This window comes from Delphinapterus leucas, chromosome 2 (assembly GCF_059928025.1).
Source record: "Delphinapterus leucas isolate spDelLeu-1000000601 "Yukka" chromosome 2, BTC_Dleu_Yukka2, whole genome shotgun sequence".
Lineage (NCBI taxonomy): Eukaryota > Metazoa > Chordata > Mammalia > Artiodactyla > Monodontidae > Delphinapterus > Delphinapterus leucas.
The window spans coordinates 47,303,845-47,331,482 of NC_143130.1; the positions used below are offsets into that span (position 1 = coordinate 47,303,845).

The 27,638-nt window shown below is 57.6% G+C and overlaps 1 protein-coding gene across 4 annotated transcripts in view; it reads right to left on the reverse strand.

Moving 5' to 3' along the window:
• Positions 1-6,393: 6,393 nt before the first annotated feature.
• The window catches only part of RGMA (repulsive guidance molecule BMP co-receptor a), a 44,342-nt gene continuing 23,097 nt past the window's right edge, over positions 6,394-27,638 (reverse strand). For all 4 annotated transcript variants that reach the window (XM_089906862.1, XM_022598847.2, XM_022598849.2 and 1 more), the window contains 2 exons: positions 16,271-16,788; positions 6,394-8,783 (listed from right to left, as the gene is read on the reverse strand). In XM_089906862.1, coding sequence (XP_089762988.1) covers positions 8,067-8,783; positions 16,271-16,788 — 1,235 coding nt within the window. In that variant the 3' untranslated portion in view covers positions 6,394-8,066. The remainder of the gene's footprint in view (positions 8,784-16,270; positions 16,789-27,638) is intronic.

Consider the following 27,638-nt stretch of genomic DNA (forward strand, 5'->3'; position numbering starts at 1 on the left):
CAACACCAAGCACAGCCCCAGACATGGCACAGGGCCTCAGTGAATGTGTGTGGACTAAATGAATGTGTCCCCAAACCCACACCATGACCGGACCCACAGGGGAAGCACCAGCTGGTGTCTGTGCAAGGACCGAAGAGAGAGAGAAGGGAAGGTCAGCACCCAGAGGGAGGGGCCTGGGCACTTCCTGGAGGGATTCACCGCGCACTTCCACCCTGACCATTAGCAAAGGGCAGGATGTGTCAACTCACCCAGGCAGATGCTGGAGCTGCGCTGCCCGGCTCCCCTTGGCATTGGTCCCTGGTGGTCCAGGCCCCCGGCCTTGACTTGAGGGCCACCTGGGAGCCCTGCTGACCAAGACCCTCTGATGGAGCCCAGGATTCCAGTCCCCTGAGCTTCAGGAAGGAGGCGGCGGGAAGGGGGCTCCGCTGTGACAAATCAGTCCTTGGATCAAACACTTGGCAGGGCGCCTGGCACACGGCAGGTGTCCAGAACAGGTAGCTGTCATGGCACTGGCTGGAGACTCCAGTCCCCATGCATTTGGGAGTGGGGTCCACACCAGCAGCTGGATCATGTCTGGGATTGCCAACAAGGCCGACCCCAACCTGGGAAAGCTGATGGCCGCCCCTGGACTGGGGTGACCCAGCTGAGACCCCACAGGCAGCCCGGGCCGTCTCCTCCTTCGACCCCAAGCCTCTCAGGCTTCAGGCCTGGCATACCTTCTTTCCCATCCTCTTTCTCTTCAGGGTCTGTTGAGGTCCTGCTACCTGCCCAGCCTTCAGGTGGGGGTCTGACCCCCTGCTTCCCCCAGGACCAGAGCCTTGGCTTGATGCCAGCACTGTTTTGGGGCTCCTCAAGGGAGGAGCAGGTGGGTGGCATGGGGTTCACCTGGAAACCAGGTCGATGGCATCTGCCTGGTAGGGCTGCTGTGAAAATGGTTAAAGGAACTGCAAGTTCAGGGCAGGTGCGGGCGTACGCATTTTGTCTGCAGGAGGACCACGTGAGGACGCGCGGTCATCATCCCTCATGGCTGGGAGAGCTGAGAGCTGAGAATGATCACATGTCACCCCCAACCAAGAAGATGAGGCAGGTACATGGTTCCCCCAACACAGGACTACTCCATTTAAATTATTTGACTGTTTCATTTAAAGTTCTCAAAATTCCTTGGAAGAATGTTTGAAGAATTTAAAATCCTCACTCCCTCATTTCCTTACGTCACACAGTCAGTAGGTGGGTGACAGGGCTGGGATCCTGGGCCAGGTCTGGTCCTGGAGCCTGGGCTCTTCCCTCTGCCCGGGTGTCCCCCTGCCCACACCACTGCCCATCCCTGGTCATTCAGGCCCACCCAACCCAAGGCACCACCCCCTGCCCCCAGGTGAGGGCTTGGCCTGGGGCAGGGTGGGGCTGGTCCAATGGACCAAGCACTTGCACTGCTTCCTTGAGGGCATGCTTTGGGGACGGCCTCTCCACCCATTTCCAGCCCTCTCAATCCCGTTAGAGGCCTGCTTTCAGGGGTGTCCCCCTCAGCCCCAGCCAGTTCATCCACGTTAATAAAGTGCCCAGCCCCGGAGACAGCAGATACTGTGGCTGGACTTGTGCACAAAAGGAGCTTGGAGTGAACTTGAGACCCAGGCCCTAGACCATTTCCAGCAGACCTTTCCGAGCATGTCTTTGTTCTCCCCACCGGCAGATCTGCTTGGCCAGACAGTTTGCTGTGGCTAAAGGGGCTGGCCTGGGGAGGGCTCTGCTTCCTGCGGGAGGGAGGGATGAAGCGGCAGGAGGAGTTCAAATGCGGAAGAATCTGTGAGCCTTCCCCGCACTGCTCTGGGCAAGGATGGAGTGATGCCCGGCGACATGCCTGCCTCAGCCTCGGGGATCCAGTCTGCCTGGGATTGCGTCCCCCGGTTCCAGAGACACCCTCGCCCCCAGCACATCATGCCTTGCACACCTGCTGCCCGTTGCAGTTTCTTAATTAAGTCCATCCTTCTGGGACCTTCCGAGCGTGTTCATTTCTGTTCCTCTCCTTCAGGGTTCTCGCACCAAACCCACGTCAGAGGCAGGAAAGGATTAAATGGTCAAGGGTGCTGAAAAGCCTGGAAAGGTAGCTAAGAGGGAGCTGTTGAATCAGGTGGTAGAATCTTTGGTCCCACTGATTCAGGAGGTGATGATTTCCCAGGGTCAACGGGCACCTCCCTGGGATTAGGGGTCCTTAGATTGCTGATTGGTGCCGGGGGTTCCCACTGACCACTGGCCAGAACACCGAGCTTCTTCAGCCCGTGTGGGAGCTGGATGAAGAGCTCTTGAATTGTTTTAAGGCCAATCAGACCAAAGAGGTGTGATTCCTGGGCCATATTCAAGAGATGAGCACATGGTAAAGGACCGTGAACCAAGCAGGGTCCCCACCCTGAGTGTCTGGTGGGAGACAGGTATGTGAGGCTAAGGGTGGGCCTTTCCTTCAAGGCGCCCTCTCTCCAGATCTCATCGGTCAGCCGGGGAGTGGGCGGGCGCAGGGGCCCTCCTGGTGTGGGAGCTGCCCCAAGCAGGCTTACTGGAGGAGGGAGTCCGTGAAGGTGGTGTGAGCTGGGGGGATGAGATGGGGAGGGGCTGACACTAGTTGGGGTCTGTGGTTTCGTTGGTGCTTCCTTCCGTGTTCTCTCTCATTTTTGCCTGTCTTCCCAAGAGCCTCTGCAGCAGGACCACCAGCTTCATTTGGCAGATGAGGAAACAGGCCACAGGTCCCGTGGCCAGCAAGTGGCAGGGCCACCACTTGAAGGGGACTTGTTCCAGCCCACAGGGGCTCCAGCACATCATCTGGTAGCCGTGGGGAGTAAGTATGCGCCTCCCAGGCTTCCCTCCTATTCTTTTAACTTCCTTTTTTTCAAATTTTAGCATTGTTGTCCTCATCAGGATCAGAACTTTGGTCCATGCGTAATTGGGTGTTTGCGGGAACAACCCAATTGGTAAGATTGGTAAAGCCCAATCTTAGTGAAGCCAGCTGTCCTGGGCCACCCAACCACCAGGTTCCCAAGATTCTGTTGGGTCGTGGCCTTCAGGTGTCTTTATCCCCTGAGTGACAGCCGGGAGACCCCTGCCAGTCCTCTTACCAACCACGGCTTTGCAATCGGCTCGTTCAAATGTAACACATTTCCCTTTGGGAGGTTTATTCTGTGAGCGTTGCACTTCTTAAGAAGTTTTTCTTGGAAGTTTTGTCATTTAAATTTAAAAATTAAGAACAACCCAGCTGTGTGTGCTTTCTAACGTGTCCTAAAGTAAGATTTGGATGTCGGGGTCCCGGACCTGCTCCTCCTGTGGTCCTCCCGGGCTCGGTAAATGACACCACAGCTTCCCCGGGTGCTGAGCCCACACACCTGGAGGCAACACCTTGGTCCGCTCTCAAGTCCTCTCGCGCCCCAAAGCTCCACCTTCACAGTGAACCCCAAAGCCCGTCATTCGTGCCACCTCTGGCTCTGCCACTGCCCTCCCACTTCTGGCTGACTTTGTGCTGCACCCCCTGACGGCCTTTCTTCCCCGCAGTGATCTCGCTCTTTGCTGGAATGATTCCTTTAAAACCAGAGTCCAGCCCGTCTCCCCATGCTCAGAGCCTGCTAGCAGCTTCCTATGGCAACTAGAATAACAAGGCCTGTCCTGCTCCAGCTGCCTGTGACCTCACCCTGCACCCTGATCTATGCACCTGGCTTCCTGCGGTCCACACTCTCTGGGCTGCTGCTGTGCCAGGGCCTCTGCACTCACCGTTTCCTGTGGAGAACGCTCTCCCCAGATCTTTGCATGGCCTGTTCTCCGGATTCACGCTGGTGAACTAGTCCGAGGTCCCCGCTGACCCCACCGGAGAGGAAAGCCTCTCCCCACCATCCCCCAATCCAGGGCGCATCTCTCTCGGGTCCTTTGACCCATGAACCTTTTCTTCATGTTGCTGTCACATGGGACATTCGCTGATGTAACTGCTTGGTTAGGGACCCGTCTCGCCAACAAGAACGCAAGGGAGTGTGTACAGATCTCTGTTGCATCCCCCCAGCACCCGCAATCACGAAAGAGTTATCCAATGAATCAAGGAACACGGGCAGTTGCAAAGGGAGGAGATGGCCATTTCTGGTGGCCTCTCCATGCTGCCAGGGCGCCAGGGCTCCGTGTGCAAGGCAATTTATGAGCGTTAGCTCATTGGATTTCTGTAATGGCCTTGGGAGGTAGGTACTCATAATTCCATTTTACAAAGAAGGAATCCAAGGTTCAAAATATCCAAGGGAGACCACACAGCGACGGGCAGAGCCAGTTTGGATGCCAAGTCAGCCTGCCGTCTGAGACCAAGTGCCCCCACCCCCTGGCCCCAGTCCGTGCAACCTCCGGCTCCACCCTGCGCGCCGGCATTGCTCTGATGAGCCCCATTCTGGCCTGGCTCAAATGGGTTCTCGGTAAGCAGGGGTGGTGGAGCGCGGAGAGGGGCCCGCAGCTCCATCTGCTAATGCGTTTACCTCCAGGCTGACTGGCCTCGGCTGAGCTGGCACAGAAGCGTCTCTGCTCCAAACCCAGCCTGCGGAGTAAGATGAAGCTGCTTCTTGGGAATCATTTAGCTCACGACTCTGTGTTCCATATTCATGATGAAATGCAAATTTCCATGTTCACTGAGGGCAACTAGTAGCATGGTACTTGGAAAAGAATTCCAGCTGGTTAAGTTTAGGGTCCTGAGCAAATTCCAAACCAAAACTCTTTTCTGGCCAGTGCCGCAGCTTTTTCATCTGATGGTGAATGAGATTTTTTTTTCTCTCCCGTGTGCCCTGGCCCTGGCTTCTCAATAATCTGTTCTTCTGCGTTGGCCAAGTGCCAACAGCCCTCGTTGGTTCCCCACCCCCTGCATGAGTATTCATTTCATCCCACTTTCTAGTGAGGCTGAGAGGCCTATCAATTTGGGTGACTGGGTAAGATGCGTGGGGATGTCCCAGCCTTGTTTTGTCCCTTCCAGGATGGTTCTTCCTCCCAAAGCCCGGACTCCTGTGTTCTCTCTGGGAGCCTGCTTAAGAACAGGGCTCTAGAAAGTTCTCCCTTCCTATTTTTAACTTCCTCCTCGGCTTGGGATTGGTGTACATGCTCACTCTCTGGTTTTCTCGGTTCACCTCCCCCCCGAGCTTCCAGGGTCCGCGTGGCCCTCTCCCCTCTCCTTTCACCCACCGTCTCACTCAACCCCTCTTGCTTTGGGATAATAGTGACACCAACGCTGGACACTCACTGTGCGCCAGGCCCTGTCCTTAGTACTTCACAGGAATTAACTCACTGAATCTTCAAACAACCCTATGGGATGGACACTCCCCACTTTACAAAGGAGGGGATGCAGGCTCAGAGAGGTTGACTCGCCCAAGGTCACAGAGCTAGGAAAGTGGAGAAGCTGGGACGTGGCCTGGCTTAACTGGGCTGCTATTCTGCTGCCTGGCGTTTAGTATGAACAGCAGGGACTTTGGGGGCAAAACAGGCCTAGGTGTACATGTTGGCCCTGCCCTTGCTAAGGAACCCTAGGCCAGTCAGTCCATCTCCCCGAGTCTCTCTTTTCCCATCCGTAAAACGGGCATGCATTTGTTCCTGACTCACTGGATAACTTTATTTTTATTATTTATTTTTATTTTTGTTTTTATTTTTTGCGGTACGCGGGCCTCTCACTGTTGTGGCCTCTCCCGTTGCAGAGCACAGGCTCCGGACGCGCAGGCTCAGTGGCCATGGCTCACGGGCCCAGCTGCTCCGCGGCATGTGGGATCTTCCCAGACCGGGGCACGAACCTGTGTCCCCTGCATCGGCAGGCGGACTCTCAACCACTGTGCCACCAGGGAAACCCTGGATAACTTTAAAAGATGAAATGTGAAGACCTGAAGCAAGCTTCAGTCCTGTGCACACTGATGGACCCCCTGCAGTGCCACCACCCTTTCCCTGGGCTGCGGGCAAGGAGGGGGACCTTTGGGGAGGGAGGCAGCCACAGTCCCAGCTCTGGGGTCCTAGACTGATGGACTCCTCCTGGATCTCAGGCCAGCCCACCCAACCTCACCCCAGAACGCCCTTCATGTCCCTCCCTCCATGTGGTCATCTGTCTCCAATACGGTTCCAGCTTTGCGAGGGAACCTGGACCCCTCAAGCCCCAAAGGCAGCTCAACACAAGGAGAAAAAGTAATTTTAGAGAAGCAGGGGGCTTTGGCTGTTTAATTGCTTCTCCTTCTGCAGGCACTCACAACACTCAACTCACACACACACACACACACACACACAAGCACGCGCGCTGCTGCCCGCTCCCCTTTCCCTGGTAGATACACTGTAAGGGGGCAGCCACCACCAAAGTCAACCCTCCACCCCGAAAGGAACCAAAGTCCGTTCAGATAAAAAACTCCAACACGTAGTCCAAAAGAAAGTAACAAAACAAAAATCCCAAACTTTACTTGCATTTAGCCATTAATAAATAATTTACAGTATGTACACGCGGTGACACTCCACACAGGTCGCAGACACGGGACACAGTGAGGGGCCCCCACTTCCAAGCAGAACGTGATCAAACACAACCAAAATAAAGTGCTTCACTTTTTACTTCCAACATAGGGACCATCTAAAAACCAGCAGGGAGGGGCTGGGGCTGCGCCTCCCACCCACCTGCCCGCCTAGCCCACGGCTTGGCAGAGAGAGGGAACCTCTCGGAGGGGGAGGCAGGGACCAGTCCGCAGCCTCCCGGGCCAGTGTATGAGAGGTCCCTGGGCAACAGCAGAGGGGCGGTCGGGGACAGTGGGGCCTGCGGGGCTTCTGGGAGGATCGGCCTCCGGGACACGGCCGCGCCTTTAGGAGTGGAGCCCAGCTCGGTGCTGGTCCCCGGGGTTCTCTGAAACAGCAGCAGAGGTGGGACTGGTTCGGGGCTCCTCGGATGGGCAGCTTGGCTGATGTGAGGTGGGAAAGTCTCCTGGCTGTGTGGCCATGGGGCTTAAGAGAAAGGCCTAGAAGGAGGAGATCCTGCCAGGGATGCTAAAGGCTGAGACACCTTCCAGGCCCTGCTCCTTTCCCCAGAATGCAGACCTGGGTGGACAGGGCAGGGAGCAAGGATCTGGGGGGCAGGTGAGGAGAAAGCAGAGGATCAGGGCAGGCCAGCTGGCCCCATCCGTTGAGTCTCCAGCCCGCACCCTGCCGCCTCAGTTCCCCTGCTCACCGCCTCTTGCCACCTGCTGGGGAGGAAGGAACAGAAATCAAGGGGGTAGTTCTCTGTTTAGACATTTAGAAGCAAAGACTCGACTTCCAAAGAACAGTGGGGACTGGGGGACAGGAGGATGGGCAGTGGGGGAAGGCGCCAGAGCAGGCATTGCTCAGAGCACGTGCCGACGACATGTGTCGTCCCCCACCTGCGAGGCCTGGTAACTGGGGCCTGAGCCTGTGCCCAGCCAGGGCACACACGGTGGTCTCTCCTTGGCTCGCAGGGAGGCCACAGGCGGGAAGGCACCAGGAGGACACAACTTTTTGGCCAAAGGGTTACATTAGTTTTCTAAAGGTGCCAAGCAGCACCCCGGGGATCCTAAAGCCCAAGAGGAAAGGATGCCCTGCCCAGGGGTCCAGCCTCGAGGCTACCTCCGCGCCCCCGTCCTTGTGTGTGCGAGTGTGTGCGAGTGTGTGTGCGTGGGGTGGGCGCAGGTGGCCCGGGATGCGCGTGCAGCAGTCAGCCGGGCCTGTTTCAGTGCATTGCAGAGGTGAGGGCAGGTCGACTCTGCCCACGCCCAGTGTCTCTGTTGGGGTGAGGGCTTAGGCCTGAGGGGCTCTGATTTGCACATTCACACGGCGGGGCGGGCGGAGAGGGGCAGCTCTCCCTCTGCACAGCTCTATGTCACAAACGTCACAGCACTGGTCACCACAACCTTGTCCCGGGCCCCGGGGGAGGGGAGGGGACGTCCCACGCCCCCAGCCCTTGCCAGCAGGCAGCCCAAGGCAGCGCGGAGGTGCGTGGCCGCCGGGGCTCCTGACCCCTGCAGGGACTGCGGGGCCACCGGGAGGCCACCACCGGCCCTCGTGCAGCCGCCGACCAGTTCGGTGACGCCTCGCTCTCGGTCCTAGGTGGCCTCCAGCAGCACAGGAAGCAGGGGCAGGAGTAGAAGGCTGCCGAGGAGGGGCCAGGGGGCCGGGGGCAGCCCTGCGGCGGCCGCCCGGCCTGGCGGCTCCCGAGTCCTCTCGTACAGGTGCAGCTTGTCCTTGTTGGAGTGGAGCATCTTGACGTCCTCCAGGGCGTAGTAGGCGGCCAGCGTGAAGTTCACGTCTCCTGTGGTGAGCAGGTCGAAGACGCAGGCCTGGTAGTAGAGGTCCTCCACGGGCAGCTTCTCCTTGCACTTGGCCACGGCCGTCTCGTATGGGAAGGTGTCGGGGGCTGAGGGGGCGGGGCTGGCGGCTGGTAGCCTGTGGGCGCTGGGGCTCTCGGCGCCGGCTCGGAAGGCCTGGAAGTCGATCTGCTGGTTGAGTGGGCAGCCCCTCAGGCAGAGGTAGAGGCCCTGGCTGTCCCGGTCTTCCACGGCGTTGACTACCTCCTCGGGCATGCGGACCGCGAAAGTCAGGTAGCCACCCACCTGGCGGACCACGATGGTGGTGCCGATGTACTTGGCCTGGATCTCCACGTGCTGGCCCGACACCTTCTCGGTGATCTTCAGGCTGTTGGCCCCGTGCTTGTCGCCGCCGTTCTTGGAGCCGTCGGCGAAGGCGGCAGGGAGCTCGTCCATCTCGGCCTGGTACACCTTCTGGTCCACGCACTCCTGGAAGTTCTTGAAGATGATGGTGAGCTGTGGGGCAAGGGGGCAAAGAGAGGGGGTGAGGCAGTACCGGGAACTGTGGAGGGGACAAGGCCCAGCCCCAGACTTACAATGCTCTGGACTGAGCGGAGGGATGGCAAGAGCCCCCAGGATGTCCCAGACCGCCCCTTTCCCACTGTGGTCACTGTGCAGTGCCACCTGCCCTATTACGCATTTAATATTTTTCTTTAAAACAATTTGCATTTCTGCTCAAAAATTTTTTTGACTTAGGGAACTTTATACTCCTCTCCTAAATAGAAAACCAGCTCATTTACTATATACAGAGAGGAAACATAAAAAGAAAAGCATGGCTAATTAAAAATGAAAGGTCCTTATCCACTGTAGTAGGCTGAAGAATGGCCTCCAAGATATCAGGCACTAATCACTGGAACCTGTAAATGTAACCTTATATGACATATGGGAGCTTGCAGTTGAGATTAGGTTAAGGAAAAATTATCCTTAACTTATTAAGGATAAGAAATTATCCTGGTGGGCCCTAAATGTAATCACATGTGTCCTCATAAGACGGAGGCAGAAGAGAAGGCGGGGTTTCCACAGAGGCAGAGACCAGAGGGTTGTGGCCACAAGTTGAAGGATGCTGGCCACCAGCAGAGGCCTGGAAGAAGCAACGAACAGACTCTCCCCTGAAGCCTCCAGAAGGATTGGTCCTGCTGACACCTTGATGCTAGCCTCTTAAGACTCATTTCAGACTTTCGCCTTCAGAGGTATGAGAATAAATTTCTATTTGTTTGAATCACTTAGTTTGTGGTACTTGTTACAGCTGCAATAGGAAACGAATACGGACCACAACCAAAGGACCATAAGCCACAGGCTGAACATAACAGCAGGTAGAAGAGAGTGATGTTCAAAGAAAGAACGAGCAGGCAAAATCCATGCAGGCAGGCAGGCAGAGGTCAGCAGAGGCCACCGCAGCAGGGCTGCCCTGAGGGGTCTCCCAGCCAGGCCTTGGCAGTAGCAGGAGGAAGAGGGAGGGGAGGGAGGTGCCAGTCAGCAAAAGGGAGACGGGGGCTCCAGATTAACGGGCAGCCCTGGCCAGGGGAGCAGCGAGGCACATTGCTGCTGGAGCCTGCAGCCGGGGTGAGGGGCTGCGCTGAGCTACTGGAGAAGCAGAGGGCTAAGCGGCTCCATCAGTAACCGTCCTCCTGCAAACCACAGACACAGGCACACTTGCTGCATTTATTACTTCTGGGCCTGTGTGGCGCTGCAGGGAAGGTGACATTACCTCGGATTTATAGACAAGGAAATTCGGGTTCAGAAAGTAAAGTGACTTGCCCAAGGTCACACAGCCAGCAAGAGGCAGAGCTGGGGTTAGGCTCTTGGTGTCCAGTCCCTGGGCATTTTTGGCCAAAAAGTCATAGGGTGGGAGGCCTGGGAGAAGGACAAGAGACCAACAGTCCGGGGAGTGATGTGTTTCCTCTGTCACCCTGGGTGAGACGTCTGGCTGTTCTTTCCTCCGTAACCCTAACCAGGAAGATGGGGTGGAGACATGAGTGAAACTGGGAAACTCGCCCCCGCCCTGTTCCTGCTGGACTCTCAGCCTGAAGCCAGGGAGAGAGGCGGGGCGATGGGGGCAAGATGGTGCCCAGGCATCTTGGGACCTCCCGCTAAAAGCACCCCCCTCCGGCCTGGCCCCAACCTCTTCACGGCCCCCAGCCACCATTCCCAGGCCCCGGCCCCCAGCCACCATTCCCAGGCCCTGTCCCCTCATCCCCGCCACCAAGCCTGGAGAAGAAGGGCCTCACCAGCTGGGGTACCACACCTCCTCATAACGTCTGTAGGCCGAAGGGGCTCTAGCAAAGGGCGGGGGGCTGCTGACGACATGTATGGTCGGCCGTGGCTGAATTCTCTGCCTGGGCACCCCAGGGGGACGTGGCAGTTGAGGGGCATGAAGATGGCCTGGACAGCTCTCAGGGTTGAGGGCAATGCAGCAAAGCACTAGGGGAATTTCTGGCCGAACAGTGGGTGTATGACAAAGGCGAGGCCCCAGACTTGCTAGAAACCAAAGAGGAAACCCAAAGCAGCTCCGATGGGGAAGGGAAGGGGGGAGAGCTGCCACAGGACCTCAGCTCAGGCAGGAGGGTCAGGGAGAGGCCGGCCAAGACAGGCGGAGGGGGAGGTGCCGGTGGGGCATGGGCCAGGGAGTGTCTGGCTGCAGTTCCGGGGTGGCTGGGGACACAGCCAGGAGGGGGAAGCCGGCAGGGAGTGGCCTTGGCTAGGGGCCCCAGGAGCAGGTGCTGAGACGCCTGAGGACTGGAGAGGGGCAGCCTAGGGGCTGCAGAAAGTTCTAGGCTGAGCAAACCCACAAAGTAGCAAGAGCTGGGCTGGAGGTGTAGCCGGCTCTGTTTCACGGCTGCTTTGCGCGTCCCCTCACGCCAGTATAAAGCTCAGGGGTGACCAGGCAGGGAGTGTACGAGGGGCCCTCAGAGGGAACGCAGAGAAGACCCCAGCCCTTCTCACCCCGTTCCTGAGAGATGTAAGGATGAGAGGAAGTCTGAGAGGGGCAGGCCACAGTATGACTTTTGGGAACTCCAGGGCACCTGGGCCTTGCTGGGTCCCTTCCTCCGTCAGAAACATTAAAAACTACATTCGTGGCTGAGACTGGGATTGACATATACACGCTACTATATATAAAACAGATGACTAATAAGGACCTACTGTGTAGCACAGGGAACTCAATACTCTGTAACGACCTATATGGAAAAAGAATCCAAAAAAGAGTGGATATATGTATAACTGACTCACTTTGCTGTACACCTGAACCTAACACAACATTGTAAATCAACTATACGCCAGCAAAATTCTTTTAAAAGAAAGACGCTACATTTTGGGACTGCATTGGCGTAAAGACTAATATAGTCTAGGTTGGATCATGTTGGCTTTTTCCTTCTGACTTCAAAAGGAAGGAAAGCCTTCTCGTGGCCCTAGAAGTCTTGGGGCCAAGGCACCGCGCCTGTGGGGCCTGACGGGTGTGCAGGGGGCACTCTGCACGGTCTTCATGGGACACGAGGAGGGGCTGGTGCTCTGAGGTCGAGAGCCGGAGGCCCTGCCAGAGGCCACAGCGGGCTACAGCGGGAGGCCCGCGTGCACAGCTCCCTGAGCCCGGGGCTCTGCTTCCCCGTCTCCTCCCTGGGGGTCACAGGCTGGTCCCGGGATGAGGCTCTTCTGCTTCGCTGTGGGATGTCCAAGGTGGCTGCAGCCCCTCCATCCTGCCCCTAGCCCCACGCATCATCGAACCCCACGAAACTGCCGCTCCTTCACTGCCCAGACCTATGAACGTGGCGACTTCACAGGGATCCACCTCCTGCTGCTTCCTGTCTCCATCCTAGGCTCCTGCCCTGATGAGGCCGCCTGCCTGCCTGCTTGCCTGCGGGGGGCCGGGAGGTGGGCCAGCCGGGGTGGTCTGGGCAGTGGGTGGTCCTGCCATGGGGGGAGGGGTGTGCAATGAGGGGCTCTGGTGTCCCTGCCTGGTGTGCAGGGCCACACAGACACTGGGGGCGGGGGAGTAGGGGGTGGCGTTCCCAGTGCCATCGGCCTCCCTGGAACAGGAAAGGCTGGTTTCGCTCTAACCGCCATCTCTTGCGGAGACAGTCTCCTGGAAGGCTGACAGGCTGCTTGACTCTTCCTGGCACCGGTGCCAGGGACTCAACCACAAGGAACAGCATGAAGGGGGCCTGTCGAAAGCCAGGCGGCTCACTGCCCACACAGCCGCAGGCGTGGCTGCCGCTCCCGCCTCGGCTGCCCCCCTTCCCCGAGGGGCTCGCGCCCTCTCCACTGCTGGGCACAGGGCAGAGCCCGAGTGTCATCAGAACTATTCATGGAGCGCCAACTGTGTGCCAGGCCTGGGGCTGGGGGCTGTGTCCACATGAGGGGAGGAAACAGCCCAAGACCCCTGTCCTCACGGTGCTCACACTGCGGGGGTGGAAGGTGATGTCACAGACTAAGCGGATGAAGGATGCCGTGTGATGGAATGGAAGTGCAACGGGGAACATGCGAGGGGGCCGCCGTGGGGGGAGGCACCGAGATCCGAGCTCCTCTCCTCCCTGAGGCTCAAAACGGGGTGCCACCAGCGCAGCCAGAAAGAGGAAGACAGAGCAGGGGGCGGGCATGGGAGGCAGTCCCACGGGAACAGGAAGTTGAAATTCAGCTTGGGCTGGAAAACACTAGATCTCAACCCTCCAAAAGAACAGAGGGCTAGGCAGGGTTGGACAGTGAGAATACCGTGCTCCTGGGCAAGGCACCACAGCTGAGGGGATGGGAAATCACAAAAGCCCAGGTTCCACCACCTCGGGGATAAGAGCCCACACTCTGCCTGGCTCTGCTGCTGCCCCTCCCGTCCTGTCCTTCGGGGGCAAGCTCAGGGCAAGGGCAGGCAGGAGGCCTTCCCCAGTGCTCTGTGCAGAGCCAGTGCCCCGCCCCAAGACCCTCAGCAACCTGCTGCCCCAGCACCCGTCACCAGCATCCTGTGGCTATCTTTGTGCTCCCCTATTAGCCTGGGAGCTGCTGAGACGGAGGCGTCGCCGAGCACAGAGGCTGGCACAGAAGAGCTGTTCGGTCAATGTTTTCTGAATCAGCGAAGGAACACACACACCTGAGTAATGGAGGCCCAAGAGAACAGGCAGAGCCGGGCCGAGGGCACTGGGGAACCAGCCACCCATGCCTCTCACCCGGGTACCGTGAGACCCCATTTGGCCCTGAGGCCTGAGAATGGCTTGGCCAGACACGGAGCCTGTCACTGCCCGGCCTCCAGCAGAGCCTCGTGCTGCCTCCTGGCTGATGGGGAGGTAAGAGAAGGCTGCTAAAACTCTTCACCTGCTGGGAAGATCAAGGTGGCCCTATGGGTTGGCTTGATCAAGGGGCTCTGCTGCAGAGCCCCAGACCCTTCTGGAAGCTTCACGCTGGGACAGGAAGGGAGGCACTCCCATGCCTACTTGGGCAGTCCTGCTGGCCAGTGCCCAGCAGTGAGCCTGAAACAGAGTGAGCATTTGAAAAATGTGGGCTAAGTGAATGAATGGAATACAAGAACAAATGAACGAATGAATGAATGAGCCGTTTGGTTTGTGGACGGCCTCGCTGAGCTCAGGGTCCCACTGTGTGCCAATAGAGAGCTGAGGGTGGTATCCAGGGGCTCTAAGCCCCGGCGCCTCATCCCGGCCTGCAGGACCGCCTAGTAAAGGCTCCTTCTCTAGCCCAGTCAAAGGGGCCGGCAAGCCCCCTCGCTGGTCACTAACCGCAACCCCTCCCAGGCCTGTTGTCACATCTGATGCTTACAACACGCTTGTCAGGAGGGGCAGGCCTCCTGAGGTCCGCAGCCCCTCACACCCTCAGGCTTCCTGTGTGCCCCCCTGCCAGCTTGGGGCAGGGAGGCGGGGTCCCCCTTCCGCAGTGCGTTTGCCGCTGAATTTAGAAGCCGCAGCCTCAGGCTCCAGACATTCATTTATCTTGGCTCTAGGGAGGGAGGCGGGTAGGTGAAGGCGGTCGCTGCACAGAAGGCGGCCGGCACCTTGATTCAGGCCCCCCTTAGTCTGTGGAGGGCTGAGAGGGGGGAGGGGGAGGAGGGAGCCCTGGCCGCAATTTGCTGCCCACTAGGCTTCATGGCCTGGTGCCAAAGGCCTGTAAGAGCATCCATGGGGCTAAGGCCTGCTTGTCTCCTACACAGCAGCTGGTCCCAGGAAGAGACCCCTGTGGGCGTGCAAGGGCCACCGGAGCAGAGGGAGGTGGCAGGAATTTTCCTGGCTGCCAGGTCACCCCAGTGTCCTCCTCTGGGGCATGGAGGGACGAGAAGGAACAGAAACGCCCTTGTGGGCCAGCCTGGCACTGCCCCACACACTGCCTTGCAACGTGCTCTTCCTGGGAAAACAGACCCGCTGCCAAACCGGAAACTCCAGGGGCTCTGGTGGCCCAGGCCCCGGGGAGGTAGAGTTGTCCCCATGGCCTGGACTCCAATCATCCACCAGCCTCCTGGACCTGAGACCACGTTCTCCGGCTGAGTCTGAATGTGAGGTCACGGGAGACCCTCCTGGAAAACTGGGAGGGAGGATCTGGAGTGGACAGGAATGTCCCATTGCCTGGGCCACGGGCCACATCATGGCTGCCTCTGGCTGTGGCTCTGTGAGTAGGACTTGAGTCCTGCCACCCAGACACTGAAGCCTCCTTGGGTCAGAAGATGACTGGCTCTCGGTGGCCTCCAGGGCTCCAGATGGGAACCTCCTCTCCTGGCAGTGAGAACATGCTGGGCTCTGGAGTCCCCTGGCTCCGGTGAAATCCCAGCTTGGTTCCCAGCCGAATGCACTTTGGGTGGGGAGGCCACTTTCCCTCTTAGAGCCTCAGGTTCCGGAGCTGCCCTGGACAGACGGGCTGCATGGGTGGCCCTGGGGGTGCTCAGTGGGTTGATGCCCTGTCCTCACTTGTTCCATCTTCCCTGCGCCCAGACACCACGGCCCTCTCTGCTCTGAGGCTGCAGCCTTACTGTGTCAGTGTGGGACAGAGACAAAGGGCAGGATGGTACCCTGCGGCCCCGACTGGCACCAGCAGCATCCAGCAGCCGGGGCCTCCAACCAGCGTCCTCAACGCCCTCCGTGCCCCAGAATCACTGGGGGTTTTAAAAAAAGAACACATCTGACCCCCACCCAGAGATGTGGTGTCAGAGCGGCCTGGGGGGCCCAGAACCATTATCTTCTAAAATCCGCTCGGTTCGTAAATGTACAGCCACAATAAGAACCCCTGGGCAGGACCGTCACCTCCAGGAGGCTGTTGGGTCCGCTTGTCTGGGGCGGGGTTTGACTCCCACTGGACAGGAAGCTCCGTGATGATAACGACAGAAACATACCTGCATATCGGCTCCCCTTTATTGGGACTTGACACTGGAGTTCTACGAAAACATAGTTTGGGGCAAGAAAAGACTATCCCAGAAGTTTGAAACTGAATGCTCTGGGAGTGTTTTTAAACTTTCTGGACTATTAACCCTAATAAGAAATCCATCTTATTTACAGCCAGATCCAATGTGCACGCACGTGAACAAACGCACACAACAGAAACTAAGTTTCCTAAACGTTTACTCTTGCACTGGGAAAGCATTCACAAACTGCCTTAATATAGGCTAGGTTTGGCTATCCTGTTCTACCCTGCGCCCCCCAACCCAGACCCACCCCCAAACTATGCCTGTGTGTTAGCTTCTGACGCCAGAAGGCTGATTTCAAAGACCCCTAGTGGACGGTGTACAGCAGCAGTTTGAGAAACACCGCACTCTGGGCAAAGGGCAGAGGTGGCTCCAGGGTAGTTCACCTGACGACAAAGAACGTGCAGGACATTCCTTCCTAACTAATTTGCTCAGTTACCGACGAGAGGAACATGGCGGGTCAGGGGGCGTCTGAGTCGGAGGGAGGAAAGTCCGGGCCCTCCCGACGGCAGGGCCTGGTGCCGTGACCCGCCTCACCAACCCCGGCCCCCCTCCCCCGTACCTTGCTGGTGGCGGTGGCGGCTGAACCAGGCAGCACCGGTGTGTTGGTGACCTGCACGTTTAGGTAATTATTGTCGATGAGCGGCCAGGCGCCCTGCACCTTGCAGGTCTGGAAACGGTCTGTGAAAGTCCGGAGGTGTGGGTCTCCGAAGAGGCCGCAGTGCGTGTAGTTGGGGGCGGCCGCGCGATTGTGGAAGCTCTTCTCGTAGTGGCAGATCTCGGGGCTGTCCGAGCGTTCCTGGCTGTCCCCCGGTGGCGGCGGCAGCGTGCGTAGGTGCGGCTGCGACGTGGGGCCATCCTTGGAGCAGTTGTGCTGGCTCATGAGGTCCTCGATGCCATGGACGGCAGAGTGGTAGGCCAGGTCCCCCCGGCAAGTGCGGGCTGTGCGCCGCGTGCACAGGGCGTAGGTGCGCAGCGCCGCGCAGAACTCGGGGGCGTCGTCCGGGGCCGGCGCGTGGCTGCCCGCCGTGGCGCTCCAGAACTCAGAGTTGCACTTGAGGATCTTGCACGAGGAGGTGGCTGCGGATACAGGAAGGGAGGCGCTGTCACGTTGGGAGTGGTGAGCCCAGGCCTCCTCCACCCCCGTGGGCCAGGGCTGCGGGGCACGTGCAAGGGACAAAGGACGCCTCATCTCAGGCGTTGGAAGAGTTCCTGCAGGCGCGGAACCTGCCTTTCCCACTTTCCCGATTCTTCTGCGCAGCCGTAATGACCCTGAGTGGCTAGGCCTGCGGACCTGCAGGCTGAAAGGCCTGGCGGACTACCGGCGCCCCCTCCCCCGCCCCCCTCCCCCGCCGCAAGCTCTCCACCCACCCTTGGGCCTTGGGCGTCTGTTGACACTTTCACAACTACCGCCAAGAATTTCGGCACAGCAAAAGAAATCTGGCAGGGAATTAAGCCCCACTATTCAGTATGTGTTCTGATCTCTGCCACTGTGTGACCTTGTACAAATCACTTAACTTCTCTGTGCCTCATTTTACTTATCTAGAAAATGGGCTAATATAGTATCCACCCTATGAGGTTGCTGAAAGTGTTAAAGGACTTATCCCGGCACCGGGCACAGAGCAGAAGCTCAATGAATGTTGGCTAGTGTGATCATTATATTAGCCCTGGTCACAGAGGGCCTGGTTCTGTCACTTCGTCTGCAGGTGAAGGGCAGCTTCCCTCTTGGTCTCCATAGCTCCATCCCCCATTATCCTGCTCAGGAGAGCAAGCTGGGAGGCAACTGAGTGGCAACCTTGGATCTGCTCTAATTCATGCTGTTTTTTTTTTTTTAAGGTCACTTTAAGCGTTGAGACCTTAGTGATAATTAGCTACAGATAATTATCATGCCTGAGAACTGTGACCTCAACACACCTGCATCATGGAATCTGCCCTTTCCCGGCCTCCTGGATTCCTCTGCACGGCCCATAGGGACCAGAAGTGGCAGCAGGAGGGACGTTTCTACACAGGCTTCCATGTGCAAAGGGGCCAGCAGACCAGCTGCGAGGTGCAGCTTTTGGTGTCTCAGCCCAATCAACAGAGGGGAAGGAGGCGCTTGCTCCAGCCACTCCTGGCTCGGCCACTAATCTGGCTCTTAACCTTGGAAAAGTCAGTTTACTTCTCTGTTACTGGCTTTTTACCTATAAAATCAAGTTGTGCCTAAAAGCAGGGACAGAAGTATATGAGGCCAGGCTAGCCAAAGAACCATCCAGGCAGCTGCCCTGTGTGGCCCTGGTCTGTGCTACCAGGCCCCCGTACCTGGATGCCTGGGCCACCGAGCTCAGGGAGCTCTCCCACCTCTGCAGGTGCGGGCGCCGTTCTCCTGGAGCTGGTGTGACTTGCCCCAAGTATATCTGGTAAACACGGTGCTTGTCCTAAAATTCAGGCTTTTCCCCTAACTTGACCTGTATTTGTCACACCTCTGGTAAACAAGGTCATTTCAGGAGGTATCTGGGTGAGCATTTTTTTTTTCACTTGACAAGTCACATATTTAAATATGTATTAGGAAAAATAAAACAGATTTGATAGAAGAGCTACAGATTTCCCATTTTAAGTGGAAGAAGCATGCTGACCTAGAGAAGCAGATCCGGTAAATGATAGGTGGTGACCGCTGTGAAGAGGTGCCCGTCCGGGGAGACCCCCTGTGTGGTCGCCCTCCCACAGAGCCATGTTCCTGGCCCAGGTCTCCTTTGAAAGGCGGCTAGAAGATTCTCTGGCCCTGCCATCTCCATGATTTCCCAACCTGTAGAAGATGCCCAAGGGCCCAACATCCCTGTGGGCGGCAAATGCTACTGTGGCCTGAGTGGGAGACAGTAAAGGGGGCCTCGAGGTGGGGGTGTGTGTGGAAAGGATGCCGTGGAGAACAAACAGTGTGGAGGAACACAGGTCAGGGGAACTGGCCGCTGCAGCTGCCAACCCTCCACCTCTGGTCTGCGGCCGCCCCGTAATGCCCACTCCGGTAGCCTCAGCGATTACAGGTGAGCTGACCTGCCATTCTGCTTTCTCAGAATTCTGGAGGTAGGCATCTCAGAGGAAACTACCCCAAAGGGACTCAGGCCTCGTGCTGAGTGGCAGCTACCTTGGCTCTGCCCACTGCCCAAACAGCCCTGGGTCCCCCTCTGGCCTTCACCTTGCCCAAAGGACAGAAAAGACAGTGCCCGTCCCTTTACAGCCAGACCACTGCAGCACACGCAGGGCTGTGCTGGCCTCAGCTCTCCACCAGAGCCAAGCTGGGGTGGCACAGACTGAAGTCCCAGCTAACTGACTCTGTTCCAGGCTCAGTGGCCTGGGCCCTGCAGGCCTCACCTCATTCAGGGCCCCGGGCAGCCTCACAGGTGGGCACTACAGTATCCCCGCCTCCCAGAGAGCAGAGCCAGGCTCAGCGAGACTGACTGAGGTTCCACTGTGAGGAGGAAGCAGGATGTGAATCCAGCCCCTCAGACCTGAGAGCCCAGGCCCTTGGCAATGCCAAGACCTCGGACAACCTTGGTGCATTCATGATTCCCTCCACCGGCCGCTGGGTGGTTCAAGGGCACGCTCCGCCACAGGTGGGCTTCAGCCTCTCCCTGAGGACCCCTCCTGCGACGCTGACAGACCGCCACCCGCCAGGAGGCCCATGGTCCACACGCTCCGCGGCGTTGCCTCCACAGACTAGTTTCCAGGGCCTGTTTCTCAGGGTGCAGCCAGGGGCTTGAAGGCTGGGGTCGGGATGCTGCCCAGGGCAGGGCCAACCTGCACAGTGTGGGACTCGTTGGGGGCGTCCCATTCCCGACCCCCGTCATGCGTGGCTCTATTCCCCCCAAACGGGCGACGGGGGGGTCTGCTGTCTGCACGGCCTTGACACCTGGGCTCAGAGCAGTGTCTCAGCTAAAGAGCTCTCTGGTGTGTCTGGAATGCATGACCGAAATCCCACTCCGGTGCCCTCAGAGAGAGTCCCCGAAGTGCCCTGGGGTCATCGAGTGGATCTGTTCAGAGCCGTGCTCCTCGAATGTGCCCACCAAACACCGGGCTCTGCCTCCGCCGGGCCCAGTGGGCCTGAGGTCTGCATCGCTGTCAGGTGCTCTGGGGGGTTATTTTCTCTTCAACAGCCCGTCACAGAGGGGCCAAGTTGCCCGTCACCCCCCCCGGCTCCCCCGCAGGTCTGGAATGTGTGAACGGGGCATCTTCTCGGGGGTTGGGGGGCGGGGGGGCTGCAGGCAGAGGGGGCAGTGAGGAGACCGGCCTCCCGAGGAGCAAGCCCAGCTGCGACCCAGCTGCCAACACTGAGAAGCCCGGGGCACTCAGGCTGTCAGCGCTCGGAGACAAGGCCTTTCATCTCTCTGTTCACCGTGGCTCCGCCCCTTGCTCCCCCCGCCCCCTCCTGAGCCACAGGTAGCAACCGGCCACCCCCTGAGGGCGCATGGCAGCTCCGCCCACCACCCGCAGGCGGCGACAGGGGTTGCTCTCCTGCTGCCCTCGCACCCAGGGCCTCCCTCCGGCCTCCATCCCGGCGGAGCGGTGGCGGTAGAGGGGCTGAGCTTGAAGTCCTGCCAATCCCATTTCTCAACCCTCCGGAGAACATTCTCGATGCGATCGTCCAGGGCTGGGCCAAAAGTGGGGAAGTCTGAAGGCGACGCCGGTCGCGCGGGATGGCGGGCAGAGTGTGCGCCGGAGGGAGGGTGTCTGGCCCAAAGTCCCACTCTGTCCCCTACGAGTAGTTGTGGGAATTGGACTTGACCTCAGTTTCCTTAGCTGTGAAGTGGAGGTAACACCCACCTCAGAAGCTGCTGAGGACTGAGATGTACTTGGCATGCCTGGGACCCAGTGGGCACTCAAAAATAAGGTCCCCGACAAAGGTCTCAGAGGGGGACAGATACAACCCCCCTGTGAGGTCGGAAGTTAAAAGTCACCAGGCAGGGGATGGAAGGGCATTGGATGGGAGCCGGCTCCCCCCCTCTGCCTCTTCCCTAGCGAATCCCAGGGACTGCTCCCAGCCCTCTACCCTCCTCCTCGGGTTAGGGCCCTGGCTGGCGCTCCGACTGCCCTTCTGCCTTGACTCAGATCAGCTGGGTCTGGCCAGCTCTTCCTGCCCACTGCCCACTCACACCCAAAGGCCCAGCCCCAAAGCCCACCTGGATCAGTCCAGGACCATGATGCCTGGGCCCACACTTCCCCGATGTCCTGGGTTTCCCCAGCTGTCCCAAACCCTTGGGCCTTGCACATCTTCCTAAGGGTCTAAGAGGAACCCCAGGCGCTCCCATCATAAGGGAGAAGCTACAGATCAGGGTGGGGGAATGGTGTATAAGAGGCCACTGAGAGTAACGAGAGCTGGGACCAGAACTGGGGGAGATCCCCTCTGCCCTCTCTCCAGGTGGTAACGCAGCTCTCCCAGGCCCATCTGCCATCATTTCCTGGGGGCCTCAGGGAAGGGTGCTGGGGATGCCAGGGCTGGACAGTCCCCACGGGTGGCGAGCCAAGGGGCCCTAACCCCCATGGAGTCATCCTGCCGCCCTGTGTTCCACTCCAGTAAATCATAGACTGAAGGCTCCCCAACCCAGGTCACGGACATGAATGTAACCTGGCCCAGCATCAAAAGGAAAAGCTCTGGACTGTGGCGTCACCTGCCAAAGAGACCCCAGAGGGGCTGATTTTTATGTGCTGTATCTTAAAAAAAAAAAAGAAAGAAAGACCTGAATTCCAGGCAGTAAACCTTGGGCTTTTCTGATGTGAGTGTTCAAGGAAGAAGGAAGGAGAGGAAAGTCCGAGAGTTTGAAACATCTTACTGCAACTCGTATGAGTGGGAAGAGGTAGCGAGCTTTTCTGAGCGCGGCTTCCTTGGTGCTTTCAGTGCGACAGAAGGCGGCCTGCTGCCCTGTTCCTGCCTGGCTCCTGCAGACGGCCACCTCGCCATGGTGCCACAGCAGCCCATGTGCGCACAGCCAGGTGATTAAAGTTCTCCTGAGCTCCTATTTCCATCTCAGACGCTGTGTCCTCAGGCACGGGGGGCTCTCAAGGGGCCCCTTCTGACCCTTGGTACCTGGAGCTCCACCTCAGACACCCAGGAAAATGCAAAGAGCCTTGCACAGACTTCCCGCTCCTCGGAAGCCTATTAGGCACGTTTGGATTTGACTCAAGCCTCTTGAGACGTAGAACTTCTGGGATTAGCTACTAGGGAACAAACAGAAGAGAATCCAGAGGCTGCAAAGACAGTGGCCAGCCAGACTCACCACCAGGAATCCTGATTCCCTCCGGCGCCCCGTGATGCCGGACACTTGGCTCAAAAGGTGGGGTGCAGGCTGGGGCCCTGGGCAACCACTGGACCCACTCGCTCCCAACTTGTGCAGTTAGGGCCAGGCCTCCCACTTCTCTGTATAATTGACTTTGTTAAGATCACTTTATCTAATGATCACTTGGCGACCAAACTCCATGTGGGCTTCCCGAGGCGCACCATGGAATTTTAGAACCTGGGGCCTGAGGGATGCCACAGGTCACCAGTTTGTACCTCCAGCCAGCCCCCATGGCAGGAAATCTGCCTGCGGCATCCCTGCCCGGTGGGCATCCGGCTTCCACTGCCATTGGGACTCTGCTGGGCAGGGCTGGCCCCTCCTGCTCTGGACAGCTCCAGCTGTGGACCCACAACTGCCCCCCAGGGACATCCGTGGGGCTTTGGCCCTTCTCTAGAGCCACACAGAAAAGGCTCAAATGTAACCCTGCAAATACTGGAGATGGCCCCTTGGCTTCCCTGTGTCACCTTCTTTGGTCTCACCCTCTGGCCACTCCTCTCTGTGGGGCTCACTGAACTGTCAACCATCGACGACCCAGCTAGGGTGCCACCTCCTGCCTGAAAATCCCCTGAGAATCCTCTGACTCCCACACTCTACGCTCAAAGCATCTGTGCTCCGGCACCCCACATTTGTAACCTTTCACTTCTGCAGGAGGTGGGCTCCAGGCTGCCTTCCTCATGGTCTGAGATGCAGCAGAGAGAAATCACAGCCACACACGGCTTGCCTGACTTAATTCTCTTCCTTTAAATAGCAACCCAGCTCCTCTCCGAGCAGAAAGACGGGGGGGGGGGGGGGGGTGGGGGGGTGGGGGGGTGGGCGGCGGCAGCCAGGAGCTGGAAGCTGCAGCTGTACCAACCCAGGCAGGATGAAAATATTTATGCACCAGTGCGGCATTAGCCGCTTTCAGAGACCTCCTTTGAACTGTTAATCAAGCCCAATCTTTCAGAATAATAGCCTGATTATTACCGGCTTGTTTGCATAACAAAGAAGCACAATAAAACTTATTTTGCTGAGCGCCACGGGGTGTGAAGGCTCGGCCCTGAGAAAGGAGTCTTAGGAATGCAGGAGCCGTTCCTCAGCCTGAACCCAGGAATAAAGACAATGCAATTTGCCACCAAGAAAAGCCCAATAGACCAATAAATTACCCCCGTGCAAAGGGATTAGATCAGGTTTCAGTTGCCGTGTAGGAGCGGTGGGGTGAGCCGGGAGAGAGAAAAACCTGCCTCTTCTTAAAGGAGTATACGGCTCGTTTGAAGGCAAGCCCCACAGTCACGTTGGTTCTGCCTCCGTGGTTTGCAGGGTCACTGCCTGGATTCATGGACTTGCTGAAGGTTCTGGACCCCACTAGGTGCCCGGCACGGTGCTTCCTGCCATTCCTCGAACAAGCCCCAGTTGGTTTCTGTGCTCAGGTGGAGTCAGCTACACAGACCACCGGGATGCAGGGAAGAAGACACGGTTCATTTGAACACAGACTTAAGGATGGAGGCGTAGAGGGTATCAGGGAAGCAGCCTTTCCACCAGGTCCTGAAGGGCAGTGGGATTTGACAGGTGATGCAGGGCAGAGGTCCAGAAGCCCAAGTGGCTCCAGAACTGCTGGGACTGGCCGGAGGTGAAATGCCGGATGGTTGAGAGTGTGGCCGCAAGTTTGGGGCCAGGCACGGAAGCCCCGAGTGAAAGCCGGCGATGAAGCAAATGTCGTTCAGCTTCAAACTGCTTTTCTCCGCTCTGTGTGGGGCTGGGATGCAGCAAACCCCGTTTCCCCGTTCACCCAGCTCCCTGTTAGATTGCACCACCGGGGAGCACTAGACGAGGCCCAGCCAGGTTAACCTCAGCACCACCACCCAGCCCTGGCCCTTCTTCCCCTCCAGCCGCTGCTCCGAAGTAGCCAGACCAGCCAGGTAGCGGCCCTCCTCCGAGCCCTGGGCCCCCAAGGTCCTCTTCCCTTTGTGCCTCCAGCCCCAGGAGTGGCAGTCGCTTCCTGCAACTCTGTGTGTGCCTCCGTGGTCCCTTGTGGCCTCTTCCGTCCTCCCACGCCCATCTAGACACAATCCCCTGTATCAGGTTCCCTCTGTGGCAATACCCCACGTGGTTTCTGTTTTCCTGACTGGACCTCGATACGCCAGCCTAAGGATTTCAGACCAGATCCCGCTGACCGTGGGGAGCCCGCTGGATAACCTTCAGTAAGTACCTGGCATGGTGAGAACACTATTTTAGGAAGTGGCATAGCATTAAGAGGCGATGGCTTTAATTAGGACAGAAGCAGGCAGAGCAGAGGGAGGGCAGCTTCAAAGAGAATTCACTGCACAGCCTCTGTGGAAGGAGCAGCACAGAAGCCTGAGACGCCCCCCGCCCCCCCCCCCGCCCCTTGTCCTCACTGCCCACCTGTCCCAGGCAGCGCCGATGCTGGGGCTCGTCTCTTAGCAACGAGTTGGGGTGTGGGTCCCAAAAGAGGTGGGAAATGTGCTTGCGCCCAGTGGGAGACCCAGGCTGGGCACCAGCAGCAGAAGCAGCGGACCACTCTCCACCCTCTCCTGTCCCTTAGCACCGAAGCTGGGAGGGGACAGTGGATGGATCTAGCGCCAGAATTTGGCAAGCTCTTGCCGTGGCAGTGTTCTGGAGTCTCTTTGCTTGAGAGATGCCTGTGGCTGCCGGGTTTGTGTCGCTCCATCCAGGTGTCTGCCGTCAGATACCGAGAGGAACACACCCAGGTGAGGGACTGGATTTTTCACCAGGTGCAGCCGACCCTACCTTACTTAACCCACAGGCAGCCAGAAGCGATCAGCTTTCCTCAGAGGCATTCCTCCCAGTTCAGCCTAAGAATGTTCCAAGGAACCGACCTAACCCGTGACTCCAAAGTGTCTCTCGCCCCTTGAGAGCACTGGGACTTTTCTCAGGGGCTTCCTATAGGGACCTGCCTACCCGAGAAGAAAGCCCGGGGCAGGAGGAAGCTTCTCAGAGAATCTGCATTGGCTTAGGGAGTGGAGGAGGCGAGATGGGGGAGCAGTGGTTAACTCACTGCTAAGTGTGGGCACAGGTGGCTGAGTGCCACTCACCAAGCTGAGGCAGGAGGCGCTGCCCCCTCATCACACCCAGCCAGGCTGCTCTGTCCCAGCCTCCACACGTGCCAAGTCGCTGCAAGAAACCAGGCCAAGTGCCAAGGAAAAGGGCACACCCACTGGGGCCACACGGAGCCAGATCAACAGCCGAGAGAACGTGAAAAAGCACATGTGCTCACCCTCGGGCCCAAGGCCACAAGCAGCCCTGTCAGTCAGGCAGCTGAGGGCTCCTCTGGGTTAGAGGGGCCCATGGCGGGGCAGGGGCCGGGCACAGGATTCCATGCCAAGACCACCCTGCCTTAGGGCAGAGAACTAAGCGACTCTGGGTTCCACGAGAAGGATGGTATATGGGCAAAGACATCACTTTTCAGGTATAAATGAAGCTTGTAGGCGAGCAGTTGAGCTTCCTACTTGGAGGCATAACCCCTTTTCCTGAGTCTAGGACTGGCTCTAGAGGTGACAATTTTCCATTCTGGTTCTGCTTCTAGTAACCCTGGGCTCACCTGCTTGGTTGCTCCGGGTCAAAATTCATTTGAAGTGGCTTTTCTCCCCCACTTCCATCTGCAGGCAGGCCTTCCTCCACCTTCCTCACGCACTGGGAAGGCACACGCCTGGCTGGTGCACACACGAGCGTGAGCCCATGTTCATGGAACATTCCTCAGCATGGGGAACAATAATGGGCTCCTTTCTGCAGACACTTGGGCGCAGAGGGATCACTTTAATAGGCGTCTCGGTATTCTGACTGCCCAGGTGAAGTGGTGAGTGAAATGAATAAATAAGCAAAACCCAAAAGACACAAATCTGACTTGGGAAAATTTGCACCATGATAGCTCTGCCAAAGTTGTTTTCCCAACCTACGGCTGGGTGGCATGTGCTTTGGAATGCTAAGCCAGGGATAGAAAGGGAAGAGAGAGGGCTTTTGGGAAGAGGCAACAATGTGAGATCCATGGAAGAGTGTGGTCACTCTTCATTCTGCTGTCTAATTATATCTCCAAAGCTTCTTATTCTTTTCCCCCCACCTTAAAGCCTTATACGCTACATAGCTCAAAGTGTAAAATGCTACGTAGCACGCTTAACGAGTGTTTACCCAAAATCTGGTATATGGAAAAGGGCAGGGGTCTGGGCTCTACTCCTGGCTCTGCCACTAAGTTGTGCGATGTCAGGCAACCTCTCTGACCCTCTGGTTCCTCATCGATACGGAGGGAATGATGCTCACAGGGGAGGGGTGACCATCTCATGAGGTGACATATTTCAAGTATTTAGCAGAGTGCCTGGTATATGTGGCCACTCAATAAATGGAAGAGCTTTAAAAACTGTTGTTCTTCAAATGATCATATTTTGGAGAAAACAATATGAAGGTATTCTGTCTTGAAGGTTATTCATGAATGTCAATTAGTGATGGTAGTCTGTGGGAGATTGGAATTTGCGTTATTTTCATTTTCTTATTTATCCTTTTCGGTCTTTAGATTTAAAAATGAGTATTGTCTTTATAAGCAGAAACAAATTTTTTGAAAAAAAAGATTGGGGTATCTGGACATCCCCCACCCCAACCCTGTGGTCTCTGTCTGTTGAGCAGAAAACAAACAGACACACAAAAAACCCAAGGGTCCTGTAGTTTCCAGGACTGTGCCGGTGTGTTTGGGGTGCAGAGCAAAGAGAAGGGTATAAAGAAACAGGAAATGGGGTTCCTGCCCTTATGAACAGCTCCAGTGATTTAGAAGAGGACTAAAAACCCAAGACCCAGGAAGCAACAAGGCCAAGAGGAAGCACAGGCGTCAGCAGCCAAGGTGACAGGTACCCAGGTCACTGGAGGGGCGGCACTGGACCCCAACAGATGGCACTGGCCTTGGGCTTTAATCTAGTGGGCATTCCCATTCCAAACTGGGCAGGGGCCTCAGCAAGGCCTGGGGGCTGCCCACCGTTAAGGTATGGTGGGTGGTGACAGAGTATGGGGAGACCTGGAGGGACCTGGAGCCTGGGGACATGCCAGGGAATGAGGCCAGGGATGAGTGTGGGACCAGATGCCAGAGGGTCCTCCCTTCTGGATGCTCCAAAGAGGGCCACAGAGAGCTGTGAGTGCCTGAGCAGGAGTTTTAGAGCGACTCATTTGGCAACTTGGAGCGTGAGGGTGGGGCACCTGGGAGGCAGGTCCAAGCTCAGCTGCTTGCAGGTGACAAAGGGAACAGGCAGGAAAGGGTGGAGGAAGGAGGCCCAGCGCCGGGTGAACGGACAGAAGGGAGAGGCCACTTCACACCCAGGACTTAACGGTTCTGGGCAGTGGGGTCTAACAGACACAGGCCAGGCACTAGTCCAGGGGACAGGAGGAGAGTCTAGGAAGACCCATCATCCTGGTGTGCCCAGGACTCAGAGGGCTTCTAAAAACACAGAACTCTCAATTTTAAAACAGTGGAAAGTCCTGGGTCCACTGAGATGAGTTGGTTACCCTAGAAGAAACAGTGCCTTCAGTTTTAGGCAGGTTGAGTGTAGCCAGGCATTACAACAGCATGGTACCCCCAATCACTCAAACATAAATTGGGGTTTTCTGCCCACTTCTGCTGAGGGCCTTGCACAT